Below are 26,442 nucleotides of genomic sequence, written 5' to 3' on the forward strand. Positions count from 1 at the left end.
CCAGGTGAAATGCGGAGAGAAGAAGGAACAGCAGGCATTCCACACACGGGAGAATAGCATGTGCAGAGGCCCAGGGACAAGATGGAGCATGACGACTTTGAGAAACTGAAAGAAACCCAGCATGGTTGGCCTGCATGTGTAAAAGGTGGGAGTGGTTCAGGAGGTAGGCAGGCGCCAGATGGTGCAAGCCTTTGGAAGCACAGTCTGGGAACCTGGAGGCAGCATGACATCTTGGAAAGATGGCCCTGGCTGATGCTTAGAGGGCAGACTACAAAGAGGCCGGGAGGCCAGTGAGGAGGCCACAGAGATGCTGAATACTGCTTGACCTCAGTGAGGGTCTTGCAGTCATGTTAGTGAGCTCCAGAAGAGCCTCCTCCACTGTTGGCAGACCATAGCTCAGCTCTTCCTCAACTACTACCCTTAGGAAGAGAGGGAAGGGGTGAGATTCAAACATTTGCCATGTGGATTTCTGTGTAGATTTCTCAAAAGGGGCAGAATAATCCCAATACATGGATCTTAAAAGCACTGAGAGCTGTGAGCACATTCTTCCCAAGTATTCCTTGCCAGGAGCTTAAACAGGGCCATCTTGATGGTTGCAAATCAGCAAAATAAAAATGCAGGAAGAATGTGAACTCCAATCCTATCTCACCCCAAGTGATGGTCCAGCCACATGCTCCCATGGGAAAGCTCCACCAGCATAGAAAAGATGCCCCACCACCAGCTCCATCCCCACCAATCAAGAGAGGAGTGTGGGCCCTGTCAGGGGCTCTCCTAAAGGCAGGATAGGTGGAGGGGGGAAGCAAATGTCCCACCTCAAGTTACAGTCTTAGCAAGGGACTGGCCATGTAGTGGGAAGAGAGAAGGGCCAGGGAAAGCTGAAAACAATCTCCCACGCCTGTGAGATTCCACACAAGATACTCAACAGCTTTAAACTTCATTTGCACTTCACTGCCAGAAGCAGAGGATAAACCTGTTCACAGATTGTAAAAATATTCATACTCTTTTAGCCAGGAATTTCATATCTCAAACTTTATCCTACTGATAAAAGAGATTACACAAACATGTTCCTGGATGCCCATCAGCATTACTTATAATAGTGAAAAGTTGGAACTTATCTAAATACCCAGTAAAGGGTCGGTGGAATAGATTTAAATGAACCCATTTGATAAAGTACTCTATTGTTATTAAAAATAATATTCTTACAGAATATTTCATAATATGATGACATGTTCTTAATATAGTATGTGAAAAATTCATGAATAAATTAATTTGTACTATAACCCCTTTCTTTTCTTTTTCTTTTTCTTTTTCTTTTTTTTTTTTTTCTTTTTTTTTGAGATAGGGTCTTACTCTGTCACCCAGCCTGGAGTGCAGCAGCACAGTCACAGCTCACTGCAGCAACCTCCCAGTCTCAATCGATCCTCCCACTTCAGCTTCCCAAGTAGTGGGGACTACAGGCATGCATCACCATACCTGGCTAATTTTTAATTTTTTTGTAGAAACAGGGTCTCCCTGTGTTGCCCAGACTGGTCTTGAACTTCTGGGCTCAAGTGATCCTCTCACCTCAGTCTCCCAAATTGCTGGGATTATAGGCCTACTGTGTGTGCCTGCCTGATCTCAATTTTTAAAAACTATGTATGCTTATATAAATTTTAAAAGCTGGTTAAATATATATATGTTATTTAGGGATACATGTCCATAGCAAACTTATGGACATGCAAAGCAGAAACAAACATCAAACTCCACAAAGCAAAGGTTTTGCAAGGGTCTTTGGCATCACTGTTAAAGGCGTATTTCTTCAGTTGCATTGGTAGCTACGTGGGGTTTTCTATTATCTTTATGCCATTTGTATGTCTGAAATATTTCATAATGAAAAAAATAAAGGTTTGTATATAATGACAGGAAGGAAATTCATCAAAATGTAGCTATGGCTTTGAGGTGGGATTGTCAAACTATTGTTCACATTTTCCAATTTTTCTAGAGAACATATATTCCTTTTTATTTTTATATTACTTTATCATTGGAGGCTATTTTTATTTCCACCCAGAGCTCATTTGTTTTATGAGAAAGAATGTGTGGTGCTGAGCTGTGCTCTGCAGCAGGAGCTCTGGCACCAAGGGCCTTTCCTGTGGTGACATGAGCTACATCGTCTCTTGCCCATAAGAATTTAAACTAGAAAAGTGCTGTGGGGGAGGCAAGCTCCCTGAAACCATCCTACTCATATCCTCTGACGTGAGAGGAGATTCGTAGGTGGCTGCTGGGAGCCTTCTCCACTCGGCAGATTGCTCTCAAAAGTGTACATTGCTTTTTATTTTCCCTCAGAAATAATTTGTGTTCTAACCCACCAGGAAGTTGGGGGCCCAGTCAGGGGATTGGGTGAGGCGGTGAGGCGGTGGGAAAAAATAGTGACCGATTATATCATCAACTAACATTGACTCTCCAGTCAGAATTCATTTTTCACCAAGTGCTGGGAGTAGAGAGTCAGAAAACAATTATTTGGAGATACGTCACCCATCACCGAGCTTTAAGACCCTTCCAGTTTCCTCTGTAAGAGAAACCCTTAACATGGGGTCTTGGCTGGGATCCATGAATCCCCTGAAATCACACATCAATCTTGTAAAATTTCCTATGCTATCACCAGATTCCCAAAACAGTAAGTGATGCATCCCCCTAAACAAGCGAGGATCCCTGTTCTGTAAGAATAACGTCAGTCATCCTGAAGGGTGTCTGAGTGATGATAACATCAAACATTCTATAGGGCCACGGAACCAGGCTGCATAGTAAAAGGTGAGTGGCCGGCGGGCAAGCAAGCACAGTTTTATCTGTATTTATGGTCATGCTCCATCTTTCTCATTATCGCCCAAGTTCCGCCTCCTGTCAGATCAGCGGTGGAGACTTTAGATTCTCATAGGAGCACACACCCTATTGTGAACTACGCATGCAAGGGATCTAGGTTTTGGCCCCTTATGAGATTCTAATGCCTGATGATCTGTCACTACCTCTCGTTACTCCCAGATGGGACTGTGTAGTTGCAGGAAAGCAAGCTCAGGGCTCCCACTGATTCTACATTATGATGAGTTATGTAACTATTTCATTATGTATTACAATGTAAAAATAATAGAAATAAAGTACACAATAAATGTAAAGTGCTTGAATCATCCTGAAACCATCCCCTACCCCACCTGGTCAGTGGAAAACTGTCTTCCATGAAACTGGTCCCTGGTGTCAAAAAGTTTGGGGACTGCTGCTATAGGGCACTTACTTTTTAATCAAAGAGGGATTTAGTCTGTGTTAATATTTCTCAACTTTAAGTCCCAGAGATATTTCTTCAGAAGAGGTATACATTAGGCGAGTTCACTGTTTTGTTTTGTTTTTTAACCCATCAACAGTATTTATCAAGAATCTACTGTGTATCTAGCATTGAGCTGGGACTCAATGAAAACTTGACTATGATCCCCAAAGACCTGTCCCCTCATCTAGCAATTTCTTGTTCAAAGCACATATCTGGCAAATGTCTTACGACTTATTAAATGGAATAAAAATTGAAAGTTACTCACATTACTTTCTCAAACCCTCGCATCCTCTGGTATGAGTCATCCAATGGGACCCACCTTTTTTTTTTTTTTTTTCCAAAGATACTTTCCACTACACATAGAAACAGTCTGAAAAAAACTCTTCAGTAATACTGCCAGTTAGCTCAGGGATAGTGACTCTATTGGATATCATCATTTAAATGCACAAAGATAAAGCTCCTTTGAGTAGCCTGCAGAGGCCATTTACTTATTAGAGCAATTAATTTATTGGATTCAGATATTCATTTCACCATTGTTGCCTTAATGGCAAAACATCTTCTCCTGTGTGGCTCTATCTACCATTTAATTCCATTCAACTCATCTCTCCAGAGTGCCTACTGCGAGAAAGTTACTTAAATTTAGTCACACTCCCTCCATGGCCACATCTGGATCTGTCACACCCTCTATCATCTCCATATGACTCTAATGGTCAGTGGAATCTGCAAAACAGCAGTTTTCATGTTCCTACAACAGTTTCTAGAATTCTTCCAACTTCTGCAATTATTATACTATGTGGCAATAAATGGAGGAAACTCAGCCCTGTTTGCCAAGATTCAGGAAAAATGCCAGGTAAATCAGAAATGAGTCTGTCCAGAGTTGAGACCCTAAGCGTAGGGATCGGCCATGGTGGTGGTAATGGGGTAGATTCATCTTCTATACAAGTCTCTTTACTCTGACAAAACATAATATATGAGATGGTTAAGAAAAAAGAAAACATCATCCGTAGCTGCACAAGGAGAAAAGAAGCCAAATTATCCACAGGCTTGTGACCTTGATGGGAAGTCAAGGCCACTGATGACAATCAAGACAAAAATCAAATCATAATTCATAGTTGTAAACAGTCCTTTAATACAATGTTAGTGGTTCTTTGACAGAAAGCATCTAGAGACATGCTTTCCTGAAAAATGGATATCAATAATATACTTGGGGAAAAATGTAAGACAAGGCATAATCTTAGAAGTGACCTGGATTGAAGTCTTGCCTGAGTCATTACACCTCCAGGGCTTCCACTTCTTTATTTGCAAAGTGAAGGGACTGGAATACATACATGGTGGCTAAGGGCTCTGTAAATTCTGACAGTCTTTAAATTCTGAAAATCTTTAAATTCTAAAAGTAAACTTCCACAAAATTAAAAAGATTCAAACACACAAAACATCTTGCTGCTGCTAAGAGAAATTCCATAGACTTCACTTGTCAATAACAAAATATTCAATGAGTAAAGTAAAACCCAGAGGAACATCATCTTTTTGTTCTGTTCACCATGGCAACCTAGTAAACTGGCCCAACTCCATCAATCTGAGGGTCTAAAGATTGGAACAAACAAACACCATATGGTAAAATAGATGCTGAAGTACATTAATTAGTGCCAGTTCAAGCTCACTCCATCATGGCTGCTTGCACCACAGAAAACTGCAGTAATTAAAAATAGCTTAAAAAACATTGTTCACACTGGTAAATAATGTTATCAGTTGAGTACCTGACAATCCATATCTAATGAGTTTCCTTTTCACAATGGTTTTAGAAGGCCTGATCCCAAACCTTTTTTCTTTTTATTTTTTAACAAATGAAGAAACAGAGGTTCAGAGAAAGGAAATGACTCATCCAAGGTACACTGTTAATTATAGGTAGAGCCAGAACCATGACTCAGTTCTTTATTCCCAGCTTGGAAGGCTTCTCATCTCATAAGAGTAGCTTTCATGGTCTCCATAGAGGAGAGCGAGCAGGGCCTAATGTTAGATGGATCCACAGAGCACAGTGGTTAAACCCCAGGGACGTGCAGATGATGAGTTGACAAGGGGAGCCCAGGGAGGGCCTGAATTCCTACTCCACCTCTCAGGCCCTGGATAATGAGGGCATCAGAGGCTAAGGTAGGCTTCCCAGTTGCATCAGTGGGGAGACAAGGTGGCCACACAAAGAAAGCGATGAAATTAAGTATCCAAGGACATGTTCTGAAACAAAGCCAAGAAAGCTTTTCCACCTTGATCATCACCAACAGTCAACTACCAAGACACTTGAGCATCTTCTACAAACTTCTGATTAAAAAAAAACACAATGAGGCAAATATTTAGTGGGTGCCCAGTATGTACAAGTAATGTGTTTAGTATTCTCTCTTTTATTGTTTTATTTGATCCCCTCCCAAATTTTGTCAGGTTAAGTCTTTTCATCCCTATTTTCCAGATGAGGAAACAGGTAAGGAAAGGTGTCACACAGATGGTAAGTACAGAATCTGGACTCAAACTAAGATCTGCTGATCCAAAGCCACTCACTCCACTATGCTGCTGGAGTCTTCTTCTGGCCTTTGGCCCATCCGGCTGCCTGAGCTGGGCCAAGCCACTAACTGTCCCTCAAAGGGGGACAAACATCTCTTCCATCTTCTGGAACCAGCCTTTAAAAGAGCACACTCGTATTTATCTAGATTCTACCCAGATGTACTGAGTTCATAATTCATTTTATGAGAGAAAAGACATAGGCAATAAACAACTTAGCCTGGAAGTTTAAGTTGGCCACACAGTTTTCTCCAGTGAAATAAAATGTTTTTCAGTTAAAAAAAATTTTCCCCCAGGTCACAACTTCCATAGTCAGATCCTGGAAGTCCACTTCAAGCACACAGCATATTATTAACAAATAATCTTCAGAGAAGAGAGATGCTCTCGGCGCCAGTGGAGGTAGAAAGGACTATACTTACACTTATGTCGAGACTGCAAAGGCTAACAGCATCTTCATCTTGGGTGCTCTGTTTCCGTTTTCGCTGCAAAACAAATGAAAAAACAAAGTTCAAAGGTAAGTAGGGGTTATGGCTTTGATTAAGGCAAGAAAAAAGCAATCAAATAGCACATGCAATCCTTATCATTTCCACCATGTTACCCAAGACTTGTAACCAAACTATGTAAATGAACACTTCTTTTTTCTTTTTTGGAGATAGAGTCTCACTCTGTCGCATAGGCTAGAGTGCAGTAGTGTGATCTTGGCTCACTGCAACCTCTGCCTCCTGGGTTCAAGTGATTCTCCTGCCTCAGCCTCCTGAGTAGCTGGGATTACAGGCACATGCCACCACGCCTGGCTAATTTTTGTATTTTTAGTAGAGACAGGGTTTCACCATGTTGGTCAGGCTGGTCTTGAACTCCTGACCTCGTGATCCACCCGCGTTGGCCTCACAAAGTGCTAGGATTACAGGCGTGAGCCACCGCGCCCAGCCTATAAATGAACGCTTCTAAGACAGCCTAAGAAGTTATGAGAAACTATTAAGCTCTAGGATAACTGGTTTGTGTTACTATTTTTATGTGTGCTGTTATAGTTTGTTTCTCTTTGAGTTTCATTTTTTTCTAAATGTCTCCATATATCAAGGCACAGAAATTTAGATACAAAGTTCAGATTATGACTAACTGGGAAGAGGAGATTAGATTGGAAAGAAAATCTAATTCACTTGAAGACATTCCATTTTTAGAGCTGCTTTGTACTTAAGTAATTTAAACTTGCTCTAAACCATATCCAGGGTCCTAATGTAATCACAGAACCCTAATGTTGGAAAGAAACTCAGACATCTTCTCCAACTTTCCTGCTTTACAGCCATATGATTTTTAAAAAGTCATTACTGGGACTGAAGATAACTGTATTTGAAATGAATTTGTAAATTTATGACCACGGCAGTCTGCCAAGTTAGGTGTGAAAAAGTATGCTTTTCTTTCTTTTCTCTTTTTTCTTTTGGGACAGGGTCTCCTTCTGTTGCCGAGGCTGGAGTGCAGTGGTGTGAACACAGCGCACTGCAGAGGCTGGAGTGCAGTGGTGTGAACACAGCACACTGCAGTCTTGACCTCTTGGGCTCAATCAATTATCTTGCCTCAGTCTCCCAAGTAGCTGGGACCTCACGAGCACACTCCAACACCGGGCTAATTTTAGCTTTTGTAGAGAGGGGGTCTTACCATGTTGCCCAGGCTGGTCTCAAACACCTTGGTTCAAGTGATCCTCCTACCTTGGCCTCCCAAAATGCTGAGATTATAGGAGTGAACCACTGAGCCTGGCCTTTTTCCTTTCATAAGAAGAAAATAAATTTAATCTACAAGCCACAAAAAAGCTCATCAAAGATACATTCACCTCTCTTCTGCACCCCCAGCTCAACCAACCAGTCAAGTGTTTCTTCAGTCCCTAACCTGTGACTTGCTAGGTCTTCTGATGTTACTTAGAAGAAAGCTACCAGAAGACCAGAATCAACAGCATAGGGTTACAGGAGAGTTTGAAGACATCTGTAGTCTTCAATCCCAAAAGAAGTCAGCCTCCTCCTCCTCTAGTGGAACCCTGAACTTGAACAAAGGCAGAGGCTGGAAAGCAAACAGAAATACTCTTTTCTATATTACTATAATTGTTCTGTTATTTTTTTCACTTCAATTTAACAAAGGTTTGTTGAGCATCTACTATGTGCCAGGCCCCGTGTTTGCTCCCAGGAATGCAAATGTCAGCAATTCCCAAGGTTAAGGACCTTACACTCATGTAGGAGAGACAGGCCTATTATGATGAACTATAATGCAATAAGAGCCAAACATCCTAGAGAAAGTCACTTTGATTCTCTGAGTCACCTTTTCTCAACTCTAAGGTGTGAGCAGAGGTGGTGGTGATGGCATTAGCTTCTATTCTCAAAGGAAGAGGAGTAAATATAGTAATGCATTTTAGAGCTTAGTAGAGTGCCTAGTACACAGTAGGTGCTGAAAACATGGGTTGGAGGGCTCTGGGAGGACAGTGAGGGAGGTCTTTCCAGAGGATGAGGCATTTGAATAGGCCTAAAAGATGAATAAGAATTTGTCAGACAAAGGTGGGGAAGAGATAGGGGCCTCTTTTTGCTAAGCAGCTACCTAGATATTTAAAATCCCAAAGTTCAACATGGTCCTATCCAGAGCAGAGGCGTTCTAAATCTATACATTTTTCCACTGAAACAGTGGTGCAGCGTGCAGCAGAATCACCTGAGGAATGATTCAGAGATGCTGATGCCAGGAGCCATCCCCAGGAAAGCTTAATCAGTCATTTGGGAGGATGCCCAGCAATCTGCATTAACAAGCTCACCCAGTGACTTTTAGGAAGTCAAATAGTCCACTCAGGGTCCTTAAGGAAAGCCTCGAGAAGATGCTGATCACAACTCCAGGCACAGCTGCCATTTTTGAGGATGCTTCATGTTTGTACAGGGGCCTGATCCTTATTGATTCACCATCCAGGTACAATTAAAAACAGGACTTCAGTGCCAGTGAAACCAATTCACCAGCTTATATTTATATGGTGACTTTTTGAGCCAGATATGGTATGGGATAATTTCCATCCTACAGGTTAATAAACTGAGGTCAGGAGAGAGAAGCAATTTGCTCAAAGTTACATGGTTACAGCGTAACACTCTGAATCCAGGATTCTAATTCCTAGGGCAAAGCCTTTTACATACACTATTCAAAGGGTTGGTGGCAAATAGGTTACATCTCACTTGCCATCCAGAATGCCTGATAGTGTCTGCTTCGAGCACTGTATTGAGGACTGCACAGCATAGCAAGCCAGAGAATGCTGTGATCACAATCAGCAACATGTGTTGGGCAATGAATTGGGGCATGGCAGCATGGGTATCCTGCTGCCTAGAGTAACCCCATGCCCTTCCTGAGCTCTACTTCTCCTGCCTTGGGAGGCTACCGTATTATACCTGGGATCTTAGGAGGTATCAGGAGGAGGTTGAGACTCTGGGATGTTATCTGTAGAGTAGAAATAATGCCTTCCAGGTTAGGCTGTTGTGAGGATCATAGATGTTGGGCAACAACAAGACCTGGCACATAGTAGGTGCACAGTAAGTGGCAGCTCTTGTTACGAATTGCCCAGACCATAGGCTACACTGATACACACTGCAACCTGGTATTACCAGATTATTGAGGTTTATGGTGCTACAGTTCCATTCCTTGAGCTCAATGATTTTGTCAACCTGACATGTTGACAGTAGCCTAGATGCAAACTGATGCAGGAGAGGGAATAATAAGAGAAGCTCCTCTCCTCACAGGCATCACAGGCATGCAGCCCTCTCCAGACCAATTCAACACACTACCCAGCTTTGGAGTCAAGCCTCATGAGCTCCCCGACCCAGTTCCTGCCAGATAGTGCCACCTGCTCCAAGTGTCAAATCCAGAAGACAAATGGCCTCCAATGGTCTTTTTAATTCAGCCATAGACAGTTAATCTGGGATAGAATGATCTCCTTAAGGAACCCACACATTTTATAAAATAAAAACTCCATGAATTATGAAAATGAATTTTCTTTTCAATTGTCTTACATAGGGAGATGACTGACCAGTGCTAGCAACAAAAAAGTAGCCTGAAGTTTAAACTCTGGGCTCAGAACAAAAATTTCACAAACCATCACTTAGTCACTTGTTCATTTGCTCTGTGTTCACTGAGCACTTTGGACAGGCAAAGCCCCATTCTGGGTCCTTGGATATAGCAGTGGATGAGCCAGGCATGTTCCCTGCCCACTAATTTGGAGTAAAAATAAAACAAAGTCATTACAGATTGTGATCTCTGTTATGAATGAGTCAGATAAGATGCTAAGACAGAGGCTAGCGGGGCAGACCCATTTTAGAAAGATAATTTTATTTAACTGTTTTCTGGGTTTTGGTTGACCTCTTCATGAGACATAAGCCCATGAAGGCAGGACTTGGTCAGTCATGCTCACAGTCCCAGAGCCTGGGACAATCCCTGCTACATAGCCAGCTTCCCTTAAAAGAGCATTTCTGGATTTTGTTGATGCTCTTGGTCCTCCTCCCTTTGCTTGTCCTCTTCACCAACTGCCCAACTCCAGACGGTCACAGGAAGAGAGAACAGAAAGGACCTGGTGAAGAAGGGCATACAGAAGGAAAAGCCACATACAGACATTTCACGTTCTACCCAGGAACTGGGATTTCCAGAATATTGGGATGTTGACCTCATGCCAGTGATCTACAGAGTAGCTCATGGAAGAAATTACCAGTTGGAAATAAGTCATGGAGACATAAACAAATGAGCATCTCAGAAAGCAGAGAGTGCAACAGGACATGGCACTCACTTTGAACTTCACTGGAGCTATTAATAATAATAATTCAGACTAATAATAACGGAAACTTTAGCCTATTGAACGCTCACTACATGTCAGGCACAGAGCTAAATCCTTACATGCATGATCTCATTCGATCCCCATAACTACCCCATGAGGTAGGTAGATAATGGTATTATCTCCATTCTACAGAGTAGGAGATGAAGGCTCAAAAAGGGGCAGGAATTTGTCCAGGGTTTCATGATTAGCAAGTAGCAGAGCCTGGATTCAAATCTGGGTCTATCCTACTTCAAACTATGTGCTTCCCCACCATGCTGTCCCGTCCCAGAGTCTGGGATGGCACATCAGACCTGCACAGAAGGTGTTGAGCATGAGGAATATGGCAAGAAAATAATTTTTATTCTACTAGAGAGACTGGCCTTCAAGATCACAGCACACATTGTCTAGACCAAATCAATTTTGTGATCCTTTCTAGTTTTAAGAGCTATCAGTGTCTGCTATCAGGTAGCAGGCACTGGTGGCAAGCACTGGTGGCAAATAGGTTATGTCTCACTTGCCATCCAGAATGTCTGGTAGTGTCTGTTTGGAGCACTGTATTGAGAAGGACTGCACAGCATAGCAAGCCAGAGAATGTTGTGATCACAATCAGCAACATGTGCTGGGGAATGAATTGGGGCACAGCAGCAAGGGCGTCCTGCTGCCTAGAATAACCCCATGCTCTTCCTGAGTTCTGCTTCTCCTGCCTTGGGAGGCTACCGTATTATACCTGGGATCTTGGGAGGTATCAGGAGGAGGTTGAGACTCTGGGATGTTATCTGTAGAGTAGAAATAATGCCTTCCAGGTTAGGCTGTTGTGAGGATCATAGATGTTGGGTGACAAAACCTGGCACATAGTAGGTGTACAGTAAGTGGCAGCTCCTGTTATGAATTACCCACAGGAAGTAAAAAATGCCATTTTACTTCCTCTGCATCAAAAACCACTGATCAGTTACCTGGGGGCATTCTAAGGCAGGAAGGGCACTGTGTGTGAACTGTGCATTTGCACACTTGGTCTGACAGGTTCCCAGTCAATTTGAGGAGCCAAGGACCCACCCTGTTATTCTTGTCAAATTTACTGAAGCAAATGCACAGTCCACTTCCCTTTCAACTATGAAAACAAAGCACCTTGGGTGAGTCCAATAATTGTGCTGTAGTCTCTGCTCTCTGATTTCAGCACATAACTTTAACCCCTCAGTGCCCTGTGCTGAGCAGTAGGTCAGTGAATAATTTCTGAATGGGTGACTAAAAGAAAGAATAAACGAGGCCAGTGTTTTTGAGGTGGCACCTTTTCCTTTCATTAACCACCTGGTGGCAATAGGGCAGCCAAAATTAAATAAAAAACCTCAAAAGTGAAGGTCATTGAAGGCTGAAATTCTTCAACCTCAAATCTCCTTGGAGACAAAACCTGCCCATTCAAGCTAAGATTCTTGTTTTTCAAATAAGAGCCTTTTTTTTTCTTACCAGTGGGGGCATTTATTTTCCTTAAAATGCATAGACATGTTAAAAGAAATTACAGTGGTTTAGACATTGGTCCAAGTGGGACATTGGCCATTTCCACTCCTATGAAAAGGAATGTCAGATCTGTTCAAGGGTGAGGCACATCCCTGACCAGTGAATCTATCTGTGTACTGCCCTAGGCAACAGCCTAGGGACTCGGTCTCTGTGCTTTAAGGGCAAGTAATCCAAGATTGATAACACCTCAGATGGAAAGGAAACAGCCAGAGGAACCAAACCCTAAACGAACTTAATGGGCACCTGACCCCTTAGTCTCAATGCCACGTGCCTATATGGGGGCGGGGAGAAAGGCAGTTACAGAGAATCTGTGGGAACAATAGACTGCATGTAGTCTCTAAGTCCTTAGCCCTGCAGGTTATATATTTGCTATAGACACTTTCTAGAAGTGCTCAGGTGCTGAAAAAACCCTCCCATGCTTCTTTAAAAAGCGACCAGGGGGCCAGGCATGGTAGCTCACGCCTGTAATCCCAGCACACTGGGAGGCCGAGGCAGGTGGATCACCTGCGGTCAGGAGTTCAAGACAACAGATTCTCAGAAGAACTGGCCATGGTCCAAGCCTGAATAGTGTATCCTTACCTGGCTTAGCTTCCACCCTCTCCAGACCTCCTTTGAGGTTTTGAGAGAATCACCAGGTACTTTCCAATACAAAACTGGAGGGAGACAGACATTGGAATTGGGCACCTACTATGAGCCAAGGACTACGCTCTCAGTTTAGTGGATGGTGCCATTTAAGCTTCTCCTCAGCCCGGTGTAAGTAAGCCTTACGGTGTTCATTTTAACAGAGAAGGACACTGAAGCTCAGGAAGGCTTCAGTAACGTGCTCAAGGTCACAAAGTAAGTAAGTGCTGGAGAGAGGATTTTCTCGAGGCCACCCTGACTGCCAAACCACTGACGTATCTGCATGTGATGCTATTTCTCTTTGTACATTGTTTAAAACAATCTGCGTTTCCTTTAAATTAATACATGAAAATAATGTAAAATACATTTAAATATTTGTTTAATGGCCGGGTGTGGTGGCTCACGCTTGTAATCCCAGCACTTTGGGAGGCCGAGGCGGGCAGATCACCTGAGGTCAGGAGTTTGAGATCAGCCTGGCCAACATGGTGAAACCCCATTGCTACTAAAAATACACAAATTAGCCGAGTGTGGTGGCGCACACTTGTAATCCCAGCTACCCAGGAGGCTGAGGCAGGAGAATCACTGGAACCCCGGAGGCAGAGGCTGCAGTGAGCCGAGATTGAACCACTGCACTCCAGCCTGGGTGACAGAGCAAGACTCCTTCTCTAAATAAATAAATAAATAATTGTTTAAAACCATATGTGTTTTAAAACAATATAAAAAGACCCACAAGGCATTTACCTACATACCTCAAAGAAACTAAGAGCATAAATGAGACCGTTCAAAATCCAGCTCCACCTTTGCTACTTGGTGTGACCTTGGGCAAATTACTTCTATATTCCTTCATTCACTCAACAAATATTTACTGAGCATTTACCATGTGCCAGGCAGGTTCTAGGTGTATGGGATACGTCAGTGTCTATATAAAGCAGTTCTATAAGCTTTGGTTTTCTCCATCATGGGGTTATTTCAAATATTAAAGGAAATAAAATATTTCAAACAGAGCCAGACATATGGCAAGAGATTTAAAAAATGTATTATTGCTACTGTGGTTATTATCGTAATTATTATTGCTACTACTGTCACTGCTGGCATAATTATTTTGTTGTTATTTGATGTTGAGAGTCAGGCAGGGAGGGTATTAGAGATGGGGGGATACTGCAGAATGATGGGCAGGAGACCTGGTATGCTGCCTGACTCTCTCCAACTATCCAGGTCCCAGAGGACTATCCACAAACACCCTCTGGATACCTTCAGTCACATTTGCACTGTGTCGTTCCCACTTCTTTCACAGAGACAAGGGCTACTGCAAGCCTGACTTAATTTTAAATGGCCAAGATTGAATTGATTAGTGTCAGAACAACCCTGTTATTTAATCACTGGGCTTTTCTATTTAATAACCAGGTGACCAGAGCAGCAAAAACGTACTGATTGAGAGAGTGCAGCTCCTGACTTGGCAGCAAATAGTCCCTGATTAGTCATTTGTAATTATTAAATTCAAACCAGATCTTGAACCTTTTTGATTTATTTCTTTGCTGGCAAACAGCTTTGGTGGTTTCAGAGGCTTTGATGCCTTGCCTTTCATCTGCTCTTTCTTTGGGGAAAGATTAGCAAAAGGATTTTGTGTTCTTGTACTTGCCCTTAGCTGGAACTTGACTTGCTAAATTCACGTTTTAGCAGGGAGAGGATCCACATTTTGTTTTTCTCCAGTCTGAAGCTCCAGAAGTGAATGAGAGAATTGAGAGAGGAGCCCCAACTCCATTTTTAAAAATTAAAAAAAAAAAAAAAAAAAAGAGACGAGATCTCCCTGTGTTTCGCAGGCTGGTCTCAAACTTCTTAGCTCAAGCAATCCTCTCACCTCCGCCTACCAAAGTGCTGGGATTATAGGTGTGAGCCACCATGCCTGGCCCCTACCCCATTTTTAATACACTGCTTTTTTTTTTTTCTTTTCCTTGTTTTTAAAACATCTTCTTTTTTCCAGCATCCAGTAACCCCAGACCTTTTTTCTAGGCTCTCTTCAGTGTGCTCACAGGGTGGAGAAATGGGAAATCATGATGTTTTCTGAGCTATTGGGAACTAAATGTTAACAAATATAATATGCAATTATGTGCTCAGATGCCACTAACTATAGGTTGAAAATGTTAGGTAGGCTCTAAAGTCAGTGTTTGTGAGTTTACATCTTAGTTAAGCCATTTATTTGTTGTGGAACCTTAAGCGCATCACTTTACCTCTCTGCACCTTAGTTTCCTCATCTATAAAATGGGAACACTAAAATACCTCCCTTCTAAGGTTGCTGTGAGAGTTAAATAGATCAATGTGGGTAAAGAGCTTAGCACAATGCCTGGCCCTCAGCAACTACTCAAGTATTAACTTTTTTTTTTCTTTCTTTTAAGACAGAGTCTCGCTCTGTTGCCCAGGCTGGAGTGCAGTGGCGAGATCTCGGCTCACTGCAAGCTCTGCCCCCCAGGTTCATGCCATTCTCCTGCCTCAGCCTCCCCAGTAGCTGGGACTACAGGCGCCTGCCACCACGCCTGGGTAATTTTTTTGTATTTTTAGTAGAGACGGGGTTTCACAGTGTTCGCCAGGATGGTCTTGATCTCCTGACCTCATGATCTGCCCACCTTGGCCTCCCAAAGTGCTGGGATTACAGGTGTGAGCCACTGCACCCAGCCTCAAGTATTAACTATTAATGGTAATAGTAGCAACAGCAGCAGTAATAGCAAATATGTACAGGCACTGGGGGCGAAAATCATGGGGAAAATACTTAAAATGTCTAAAAGTCTACTCATTAACTTGATGTTGGCAAACTAGGAAAAGTCCCTATTATGAGTTTAGCCATGGAACACCTGGCCCTTAACTTGTTTAGAGGTACAGATGAGACAGTCTTAGCCAAGGAAAGGTCCTCTTCTCCCACAGGAAGGAAGACATGTCCAACCAAACAAGTGGGAGGAGGGAGGAGACCTAGCCAGCCTGCCAGTGCCACCGCCAACCCTGATAGCTAACAAGCAGCAGGATTCACTCTGTCATTCAACAAACATTTACAAACTGCTTTTCCCTCCAAAACACTCAAGGCCAGGGGAGTAGGAGAAAAGACATAAAACTCATCTATCCAGGACAGAGGGCTGCCAAATATATTTTCCAGAAAAATTGTCCCAGAAAAAAAAAATACGGGCATCAATCTAAGGTGGGAGAAGGGGTCCATATTCACAAGGATTTTCAACAGTGGGATGTGACACAAAGCACAAAATTGCATTAACCAGAGCACTTTTTACTAGGCCTTCTAAATTACTGTAATTACTATTTTCTACTGGTTCTCAGGTATGCTGAATTGGATTCACTGCAATTCTTGGTTCATAATATGCTATGGTGCTTCCTGGGCCCTCCTTTATATGTTTATTCACTTATTTTTTAAACAGTATAACAAAACCCTACTTATTAAAATTCTTCACTGATGGAATGATTTGAAGCCATTATCAACAAAAATTATTATCCATATATATGCAGTTTAGGGAGTGTCCAAATCATTGTTTAATTTCTAGAAAATTAATCCATGTAAACAATCAGCTTAGATTGTCTAACTGCATAATTCAAATTCAAAGTGCTCATCATCCACAATAATACTGGGAACCTGAATTTACAAAGAGAATTGCCAGTTTTTCACTCACTTGGCTTGTGTTCCTGCTTTCTTCTACCTAGAAATGCTCCTAGTGCTGGTAATGTCTTATCAGCCACAACACCCCATGGGTTCATGAGCAGTTCCCCAAATGCCAACAGGCAGGCCTTTAACCCTACGGAGAGCAGGGCGCAAGGCTCCCTTTCAATCACTGGTGTCTCGAACATCTACCCCTTGGGGCAATTTGCCACACAAAGCAGAGACAAAAAATGCTAGAGAAATGGGCTGCTCTTGTCAAGCTGTCCTCTAAAGGACATTCCTTTAAATAAACAGAAGGTTCCCTTGTACAACCATTTGGTGTTGTCTACCATATGAGAACTCACAACTTCAGTTGCCAAAATTCCATTTCTTTATTGTATATTCTGGCTGCTTAAGGTAGTCCTTTCCCTTTGCTAGGATTTTTTATTTTATTTTATTTTATTTCATTTTATTTTATTTAGAGACAGGGTCTCACTCTGTCACCCAGGCTGGAGTGCAGTGACATGATCACAGCTCACTGCAGCCTTTAACTCCTGAGCTCAAGGGATCCTCCCACCTTAGCCTTCCAAGTAGCTAGGATTACAGGCATGTGCACTATGCCCAGCTAATTATTTTATTGTTTTGTAGAGATGGGGTCTGTCTTTGTTGCCCAGGCTGGTCTTGAACTCCTGGGCTCAAGTGATCCTCCTCCCTTGGCCTGCCAAAGTGCTGGGATTACAGGCATGAGCCACCACGCCCAGCCCCTTTGCTGGGATTTGTAACAACTGTCTATTAAGAATCCACTGCCAGCAGGGCACAGTGGCTCATGCCTGTAATCTCCGCACTTTGGGAGTTTGAGATGGGCGGATCACCTGAGGTCAGGAGTTCAAGACCAGCCTGGCCAACATGGTGAAACCCCATGTCTACTAAAAATACAAAAATTAGCCAGGCATGGTGGCGTGCCCCTGTAGTCCCAGCTACTCAGGAGGCTGAGGCAGGAGAATCACTTGAACCTGAGAGGCAGGGGTTGCAGTGAGCCGAGATTACGCCACTGCACTCCAGCCTGGGTGACAGAGCAAGATTCTGTCTCAAAAAAAAAAAAAAAAAAAGAATCCACTGCCTTGCTGGGTGCTTTACATGTATTATAACCAATCCTTACAGTACAAAGAAATTATTACACACAAAGAAACTGAGACTTAAAGAGTTTAAATGACTTGACTAAGGCTGCTCTAGGAGTATCAGAACTGGTCACTCGTATAGCAGACACAGCAGGCTGACAACCCCTGGGCAATCACCATTTCCCTGCACACCGTGTGGAAAGCACACAAATCAGCTTTCCACAGGTCAGAAATGCCGGAGAGTTAATGCCACTGGGATCAGCTTTCAATCTGTGAGGGACTGGGGCTGGCAGATAAATAACCCAGCTTCTGACAGTTTGGTGGGACAACTCTGAGGTATGATCTCAGTCTTGCACATTGGAATCACCTGGGTCCACTCAACTGTGTTCTTCCTGAGAACAGACACTGCGTCTCTTTTGTTAACCAATCTATCTACAGCATTTGCACAGTGTCTGACACATGGCAAGTGCTTAATAAAATATTGTTGAATGAATGAAACTAAATAGTGAAATTAATTTATCTGAGTATCCTACTGTTCCTGTGTTTCTATTGTCAAAATTCAGAAATATTGTGGGCCCCAGAATAAAAAATGATATTTTATACAGTATTTCTTGGCATTTTAGTTCTCCTGAAAAGAAATTTTAGGCCAGGCGTTGTGGCTCAAGCCTGTAATCTCAGCACTTTGGGAGGCCAGGCTGGGAGGACTGCTTGAACCCAGGAGTTTGAGACCAGTTTGGGTGACATGGCAAGACTCTCTCTCCCTCTTTTTTAATTATAAAAAGGAAAAAAAAAAAGAAATTCTATGGATTTGCTATTTTATGGGCAAATGGGTTCATTTGTTCACATATAGCAGGTGTTGAACATTCTCTGTGTGCTGGGTTAAGCCTTAGAAATGTCCAGGAAAGTCCTAAAAAAGAATTCTACTCTTGGTAAAACACTGATTTCCTGGGAAATGGATTAAATGCTGGATAAACATGCTTTGATTCTGCAAAAGCCAGGTCTGCATTTCAGACTTCAGGATAAAAGTGATTGGGATGAACTTTGAAGCAAAGATTCTGGATTAGAAAATTTAGCCCAAAGTACTTTCCCCCATTCCTGCAGCCCATTTGTGGCTCACCACAACTTTTGCTTTTTACTCAGAACTTGACAGAACATGACAGTGTCACTAAAGAAGGCAAGCCCTGAATACCTGCATGTCCCTAGTGTTTAGGGGCCCCCTACCTCCCTCCCTGTAATTTGGGGTTGTGGTGAACCCCTCCTCCACTTTCAAAGACAGCTGTGGGAGGAAAATGTCCCTCTAATCACAGCTGACTTCTTTCCAGACGCTGCATCAGAAATGGGAACTGGCTTTCACGTTATTGTTCTGACGGATTCTCTACAGACCATCGCCAAGAGCATTATTCCCGAGTTAGTCATGATTACTCGGAATGACTGGTGGCCTCCCCTGTGCTGAATGAGCTCTAGCTGGGCAGAGAGAGGGGCCTTTGTCACAGGAATGGTCCATGGCAGTTTGCGAGGCTCCAGTTGCCTCCAGTGAGGAGATACAGAAAGAGGCTGTGTTGGCATATTCATATTCAGGTCCATTTTTTTTTTTTTTTTTTTGAGACGGAGTCTCACTCTGTCGCCCAGGCTGGAGTGCAGTGGCGCAATCTCGGCTCACTGCAAGCTCCGCCTCCCGGGTTCATGCCATTCTCCTGCCTCAGCCTCCCGAGTAGCTGGAACTACAGGTGCCCACCACCACGCCCGGCTAATTTTTTGTACTTTTAGTAGAGATGGGGTTTCACCGTGTTAGCCAGGATGGTCTTGATCTCCTGATCTCATGATCTGCCTGCCTCTGCCTCCCAAAGTGCTGGGTTTACAGGCCATTCAGGTCCATTGTTCTGAGGGAAAGAGTATTCATTATTATGCAGTCCCTTTCCTTACAGTTGTTTCTTTCCTACTGAGAGAAAGCAGCATCTTTAAGGATAAACGGCCAGCCTCTTGGGAGAGTTTCCAGTTTTGTGTGGAAGAGACCTACTTTTGATTAAATAATTCTGCAATTATCTTCTTGGGCCTCAGGAATTGTGCCTCAGCATGAGGGCCTGTAGGCACGGGGGGTTGGCAGTTCCTGCAGAGCTGCCGGCAGCACGAATGGCCTGATACCCCTGGAGTTGTGTGGTGAGAGGATATTAGATTCCCTGAAGAGGAACAAAGGAACACAGGCCTTTTTCTTGGGGAGGGCATAGTGTGCAGTTTATTTATTTATTTTATTTTTGGCAAGTTTATTTTAATATAGTTTCAAACCTACAGAAAAGTTTGCAAGTCCAGAATAAGATACTCCTGAAAATCCTTTACTCAGAGTCATGGCTGCCTACAGCTGACCTCATTTGCTCCCCCCCGCCTCTCTTCCTATACATATGAATATAAAATATTTTTCTTCCTAATTATTTGAGAATGAGTTGCAGACATTATGTTCCTTTAGACCCTAAATACTTCAGTGTGTATGTCCTATGAACAAGGGCATCCTCTTACACAGGAGAATTATTATCAAAAGCAGGAAACAACATTGACAAAATATATCAACTCATTCACCACTTTTTTAAAAAGGTGCCAACTATCCCAATAAAATATTTCATAGCTATTGGTTTTCCTGGTCCAGAATCCAATTCAAGGCCCTGCATTGCATTTACTGTCACATGTTCTTGAGTCTCCTTGAATCTGGAACAGTTCCCCAGGCTTTCTTTGTATTTCTTGATTTTAATGATTTTGAAAAGGACAGGCCAGTTATTTGTATAATTTCCCTACCTGAAGGTTTACTAGATGTTTTTTCATGATTAGATTCAGGTTATACATTTAAAACATGTCTAGAGTAGTAAGAGAATTTTTTCTCATGTGGTGTATTTGTCACAGGAATATGACAGAAGGGACGATGTAGTATCTTCCTGAGCACATCACCTCAGAAGACATGTGGCATTGATTTGACCCAATACTGGTGACATTGGCTTATGCTATTTAGTTGAGGTGGCATCTTCTAAATTTCTCCACTGGAAAGTTACTATTTTTCTGTTTTTAAGTAACCAGCAAATTGAAAATATGGAAGTGTCTTCTTCCTCATGAAATGTTAACACACTAGTTTTAGTGTCCACTGATGATTTTTCAACTCTATCATCTCTTCAGTGTTTATAAGTTATTCTTCTACTGGAGGGAACAGCTTTCCATTCTCCACCATTTATTTATTATTTACATCCATGTGGGCTCATGGATTCCTGTTTTATTTAGTGGGTTATGATCCGTTACTATCATTTTTCATTTTGATGCTCAGATTGTCCCAGACTTGGCTAGGGAGAGCCCTACAACCTAGTGCCTGTGTCCAGCTTGTTCACATACCCATCATTCTTAGGGCACTTCATTACTTTTTGATACAAAAAGATGTTCCAAGATCTTCCTATATTCTCCCTGCCCCAGCCCTGGAACCAGCCTTTTCTCCAAGGAACTCTGGTTCCCTTTAGTGGAGGAGTATTTAGAAGCATAGATCTGGGCACTAGGTACGTTTTTGCTACGGGAGTGCCACTGCTTCTAGGCCCTCTCAGTAGATACAGGGAAAAAACATGCATATATATATATATATATATATATATATATATATATATATACACACCATGAACTCATTCTGATGCTTTCATTTCCAATCTATTTATATGTATCTTTTTTTTTTTTTTTTTTTGAGACAGAGTCTCGCTCCGTCACCCGGCTGGAGTGCAGTAGTGCGATCTTGGCTCACCGCAACCTCCACCTCCTGGGTTCAAGTGATTCTCCTGCCTCAGCCTCCTGAGTAGCTGGGACTACAGGCGTGTGCCACCATGCCCAGCTAATTTTTGTATTTTTAGTAGAGATGGGGTTTCACCGTGTTAGCCAGGATGGTCTCGATCTCTTGACCTCGTGATCTGCCCACCTTGACCTCCCAAAGTGCTGGGATTACAGGCATGAGCCACCGTGGCCAGCCCTATTTTTATTTATTTATGTATTTTTCATTTTTGGGACAGGGTCTCAGTTCTGTCACTCATGCTGGAGTGCAGTGGTGCCATCATAGATCACTGAAGCCTTGACCTCTGGGTCCAACTGATCCTCCCACCTTGGCCTCCCAAGTAGCTGGGACTATAGGTGCACACCACCACACCCTGCTAAGTTTTGTATTTTTTGTAGAGACTGGGTCTCATTTGGTTGCCCAGGTTGGTCTTGAACTCCTGGGCTCAAGCAATCCTCCTGCCTCAGCCTCCCAAAGTGTTGGAATTATAGGCATGAACCACCATGCCTGGCCTGTATCTATTTTAAAAAACATTTTTAGGTATGTTTTATTTATTTATTTATGAGATCGAGTCCCACTCTGTCACCCAGATTGGAGTGCAGCAGCACAATCTCAGCTCACTGAAACCTCCACTGCCCAGGTTCAAGCAATTAGCCTGCCTCAGCCTCCTGAGTAACTGGGATTACAAGCATGTGCCACCACACTGGTTGATTTTTGTATTTTTAGTGGAGAGGGGGTTTCACCATGTTGGCCAGGCTGGTCTCAAACTCCTGACCTCAGGTGATCCACCCGCCTCAGCCTCCTAAAGTGCTGAGATTACAGGCGTGAGGCACCACGCCCAGCCAGTCTTCTTTCTTTAATAAGCCTTCTTTCTTTTATGTTTACCTGCTGTTAGTTTGGAGTTCCCCTAAAGCAGCTCCTGGGGCAAAGATGTAGCTATCAGCTGTTTTCTTCTGGGGTGATCCCTGGAAGAACTGATGGGGAGTGGGAAAATGAGACAGGGAAAAGGAGGGAAGCCAGTAAAGAGTATGGAGACATCAGGTTACAGCCGTGGGCAGCCGGCGTTCAACCCACTGGGGACCCCCTGAGAGAGCGTACAAAACACACCTCATGGCCAGGTGCGGTGGCTCACGCCTGTAATCCCAGCACTTTGGGAGGCTGAGGTGGGTGGATCATGAGGTCAAGAGATCAAGACCATCCTGGCTAACATGGTGAAACCCCGTCTCTACTAAAAAGTACAAAAATTAGCTGGGTATGGCGGTGCATGCCTGTAGTCCCAGCTACTCAGGAGGCTGAGGCAGGAGAATGGCTTGAACCCGGGAGGTGGAGGTTGCAGTGATCCAAGATTTTGCCACTGCACTCCAGCCTGGAGACAGAGCGAGACTCTGTCTCAAAAACAAACAACGACAACAAAAAAACACCCCTTATAATTCTCCAACAAGGGGTGAGGAGGTGGGACTTTCAATCTACCAACTCCTCCCCTCATTGCTGGAGCAGGGCTCCTCAGGATGTTAGCTTCCCTGGCTAGAAACCCTGCCAGATAGAAGGACATAGAAAGTCAAAGGTGTGGACAAGAGGCCCTGCAGATGGCATCTGAAGTGGCCTCGGCCATATGGGTGGGGCACCGGGAGAATCAGTTACAGTGTTCTTTACCCAGCATCAGATCACATAACAAGAAAGTTATTACTTTATCAATTCATTGTCCGTCCTAAATCCCTCAAAGAGAAATGCTCAAATTGAGGATACTTCACCTTGAATACTCCCCTAACGTTTACCATGCCCAATCTTTCTCTTCTATGTACAAAGAGGCTCAGACAATAGCACCTAGCTAGAATTTTTTTACATTGGTTTGTGCATATTTATTTGTTTGGATGCTTATCATCTATTTATGGCAAGCATACTGGTTTTCTGTTCATCATAGTAATATAAACTTTCCATTAAATATAAATATGAAAGAAAAAATACGTTGTTTTACAGAAAATTATGAAGACTTTTTCAGCATTAAGGGTTATAGTCAAAGGTGATTCACACATGAGCTCCCTCTCTTAATTGTCACACAGAGTAACTGTCCCATGCATTTTGCTGCTGTGACAAGTACAGAAAAAGCAACTCTCTGTTACCCTGTGCCCTGAGATGACTGAAAAGGGACTCCTCCTTTTCCCCATCCTTTTTGGAGAAGATGTGAACCACTCCTGGCACTGTAACCCTCTGTCTGCCCAGTCATGGATTAAAAATGAAATTCATATCTAATAGGTCTAACTTTAGCCACAGGAAATGGGAGTGCTTGGGTGACCCAAAAGCGTTCGCCATCCTTTGTTTGAGGATGGGCACGTTATCTTTACCTAACCTTCTTCCTTCCCCTTTTTGGGAGGGGAGAGAGTGGAGGCTAGGTTTGGGGAGTGAACAGGAAGTAAAGGCTGATGGATCTGTTTCCTGGCTGGCTTTGTAGCAGAGGCCCCCACTCCCAACTCCCTTTGTTGTCACAGTCCTGGCTTGCAAATGTATGTTACATATTGTTAGGACCAAGTGATACCCACTTTTGGATGTGTTATAACAACAGGTATTTGGATCATGAATATCACCCAAGTGAGAAACCTAAACACCCTCTATATTGGAAACATCTAGATACCTTGATTGCAGATAAGAAATATTTTTGTAAAACAAAAAACAAACAAACAAAAACAGTTGGCGGGGTGTGGTGGGTCACACCTGTAATCCCATCACTTTGGGAGGCCAAGGCAGAAGGATCCCTTGAAACCAGCCAGAGTTTAAAACCAGCCTGGGCAACATGGTGGAACCCCACCTCTACAAAAAAATATGTATATATAAATATATAAATTAGCCAGGCATGGTTGCCCACACCATAGTCCCAGCTACTCCAGAGGCTGAGGCAGGAGGACTGACTGAGCCTAGGAAGTCAAGGCTGCAGTGAGCCGTGATCACACCACTGCACTCCAGCCTTGGCGACAGAGCAAGATCCTGTCTTGAAACAACAACGGTTATATCTAGATATTTTTCTACTTCCATTTATACACTTTCTCCAGCTTTATTGCAATGTACACGATTTCTAGAAATCTGTTTTATGCTTTTAATCAGAAGTGACCAGATCACAATCGATGTTATCTTTTTCTTACCCAATGTATAAGTAATAAAGTAGAGCAACTGGGAACTATTATTACCTGGGTTGTCACCTGCTTTTTTAAGGCAATTGGACTAGCTTTGTGACTTCAGGCATTTCACTTTCCCTCTCTGGATCTCAGTTTCATTATCTGTAAACTGAGGGAGTTGGACCAGGTGACCTCTAAAGTTTTCTCCTAACATTTTATACATTTATGACAGTATGTGGCCAAAGAGGTTTTTGGGTGGGGGAGGAAAGTGGGTAATGAGAATGGCAGAGATTGGGAAACACTTTCCAGAAATCAGCATGAGACTCTCAATCTGTCTCAAAATCATCACCAATTATAATAATCCTATGCATAAGCAATGTTTTTGAAACATAAGGTCTGTGTTCAGGTTCCAACATAGACCAGTGCATGGCAAAAGGTGATCCACAAATGTGTATTAAATACATGGATAAATGAATAAAGGTTGGTGCCCTTGAGGGCCCAAGGCTAATGTCAGAAGGACCACTGACAAATGAGAGTGAACCAAAAATGCAAGAGATTAGAAGAAAGAGAGGGCAAAATGGAGAGTGAACAAGAGAGTGGCAAAGACACACATACATACTGTGTGTGACTCTCATTATTCAGCTGACTCTCATTATTCATAGTAGTATGTTCTATTAAGTCATCGTGAACACTGAGTTAATAAATACTAAACCATTGCTCCGGGGAATACAGGGCTAAGTTTCTGTGAGCCTCTGGTTGTAATTTTTTTTTCTTTTTTTGAGACAGGGTCTCACTCTGTTGCCCAGGCTGGAGTGCAGTGGCACACTCACTGCTCACTGTAGCCTCAATCTCCTGGGCTCAAGTGATCCTCCCTCCTCAGCTTCCCAAGTAGCTGGGACTATAGGCACGCACCACCATGTCCCACTAATTTTTTTATTTTTATTTCTAGTAGAGATGAGGTCTTGCTATGTTGCCCAGGCATGGTTGCAATATTTTTGTCAATATATAACCTTGTTTTATGTGTATTTCTGCTTAACGACACCTTATTTAATGCATATTGTTGATTCATTGGCATTGAACTCATGGCTAACGACACCATAACTCAAGCTTGAATGAATCTTATCTAATACATGTATTTTCTCCAAAGGCACATCATAGCCCTCTTGTGCTTAGAAATACTAGACAGCATTTCAGCACTGTACTTGAGAACCTTCTTACACACTGAAATCACCAGCAAAAAATACAATGTGAACAACATGGCACTAAACAGACCACAAAGAGGATACTTATTTACAGTATGGGAGCTAGGCAGTGTATCACCTTGTTCATCTTCTGCTGGCAATGTGCTATGGGGACTCAAACATTTTGCTGCTCTGCATGTGTCTGGGAGTGACTGCACAAGTGCCATGAGTATTAATTCTGGGATTAGAAATAGATTTTAGAGAGTAGGCAAACTTACAAATATGAAATCATGAGTAATGAGGATCTTGTGTGTGTGTGTGTATGTGTGTGTGTGTGTGTGTGTGTGTGTGTGTGTGTGTGTGTGTGTGGAGAGATGGATGGAGATAGATAGATTGATTGACTGATTTAAAAAAAAAAAAGAGCCTGTAATCCCAGCACTTTGGGAGGCCGAGGCGGGTGGATCACGAGGTCAGGAGATCGAGACTATCCTGGCTAACACGGTGAAACCCCGTCTCTACTAAAAATACAAAAAACTAGCCGGGCGTGGTGGCGGGCGCCTGTAGTCTCAGCTACTCGGGAGGCTGAGGCGGGAGAATGGCATGAACCCGGGAGGCGGAGCTTGCAGTGAGCCGAGATCACACCACTGCACTCCAGCCTGGGAGACACAGCGAGACTCCGTCTCAAAAAAAAAAAAAAAAAAAAAGAAAAGAAATGCATGAAATGAGGAAACGAGTGTTTCATTCAAAAGAGCTTTGCATTGGGAGGCCGAGGCGGGCGGATCACGAGGTCAGGAGATCAAGACCACCCTGGCTAACACAGTGAAACCCCGTCTCTA

At 43.0% G+C, this 26,442-nt stretch overlaps 1 protein-coding gene across 7 annotated transcripts in view; it reads right to left on the reverse strand.

The window, feature by feature from the left end:
* The window catches only part of ARHGEF3 (Rho guanine nucleotide exchange factor 3), a 347,459-nt gene that overhangs the window by 158,500 nt on the left and 162,517 nt on the right, over window positions 1-26,442 (reverse strand). For all 7 annotated transcript variants that reach the window (XM_015130642.3, XM_077993227.1, XM_028844283.2 and 4 more), the window contains one exon: window positions 6,259-6,321. In XM_015130642.3, the coding sequence (XP_014986128.1) occupies window positions 6,259-6,321 (63 nt within the window). The remainder of the gene's footprint in view (window positions 1-6,258; window positions 6,322-26,442) is intronic.

This window comes from Macaca mulatta, chromosome 2 (genome assembly GCF_049350105.2).
Source record: "Macaca mulatta isolate MMU2019108-1 chromosome 2, T2T-MMU8v2.0, whole genome shotgun sequence".
Lineage (NCBI taxonomy): Eukaryota > Metazoa > Chordata > Mammalia > Primates > Cercopithecidae > Macaca > Macaca mulatta.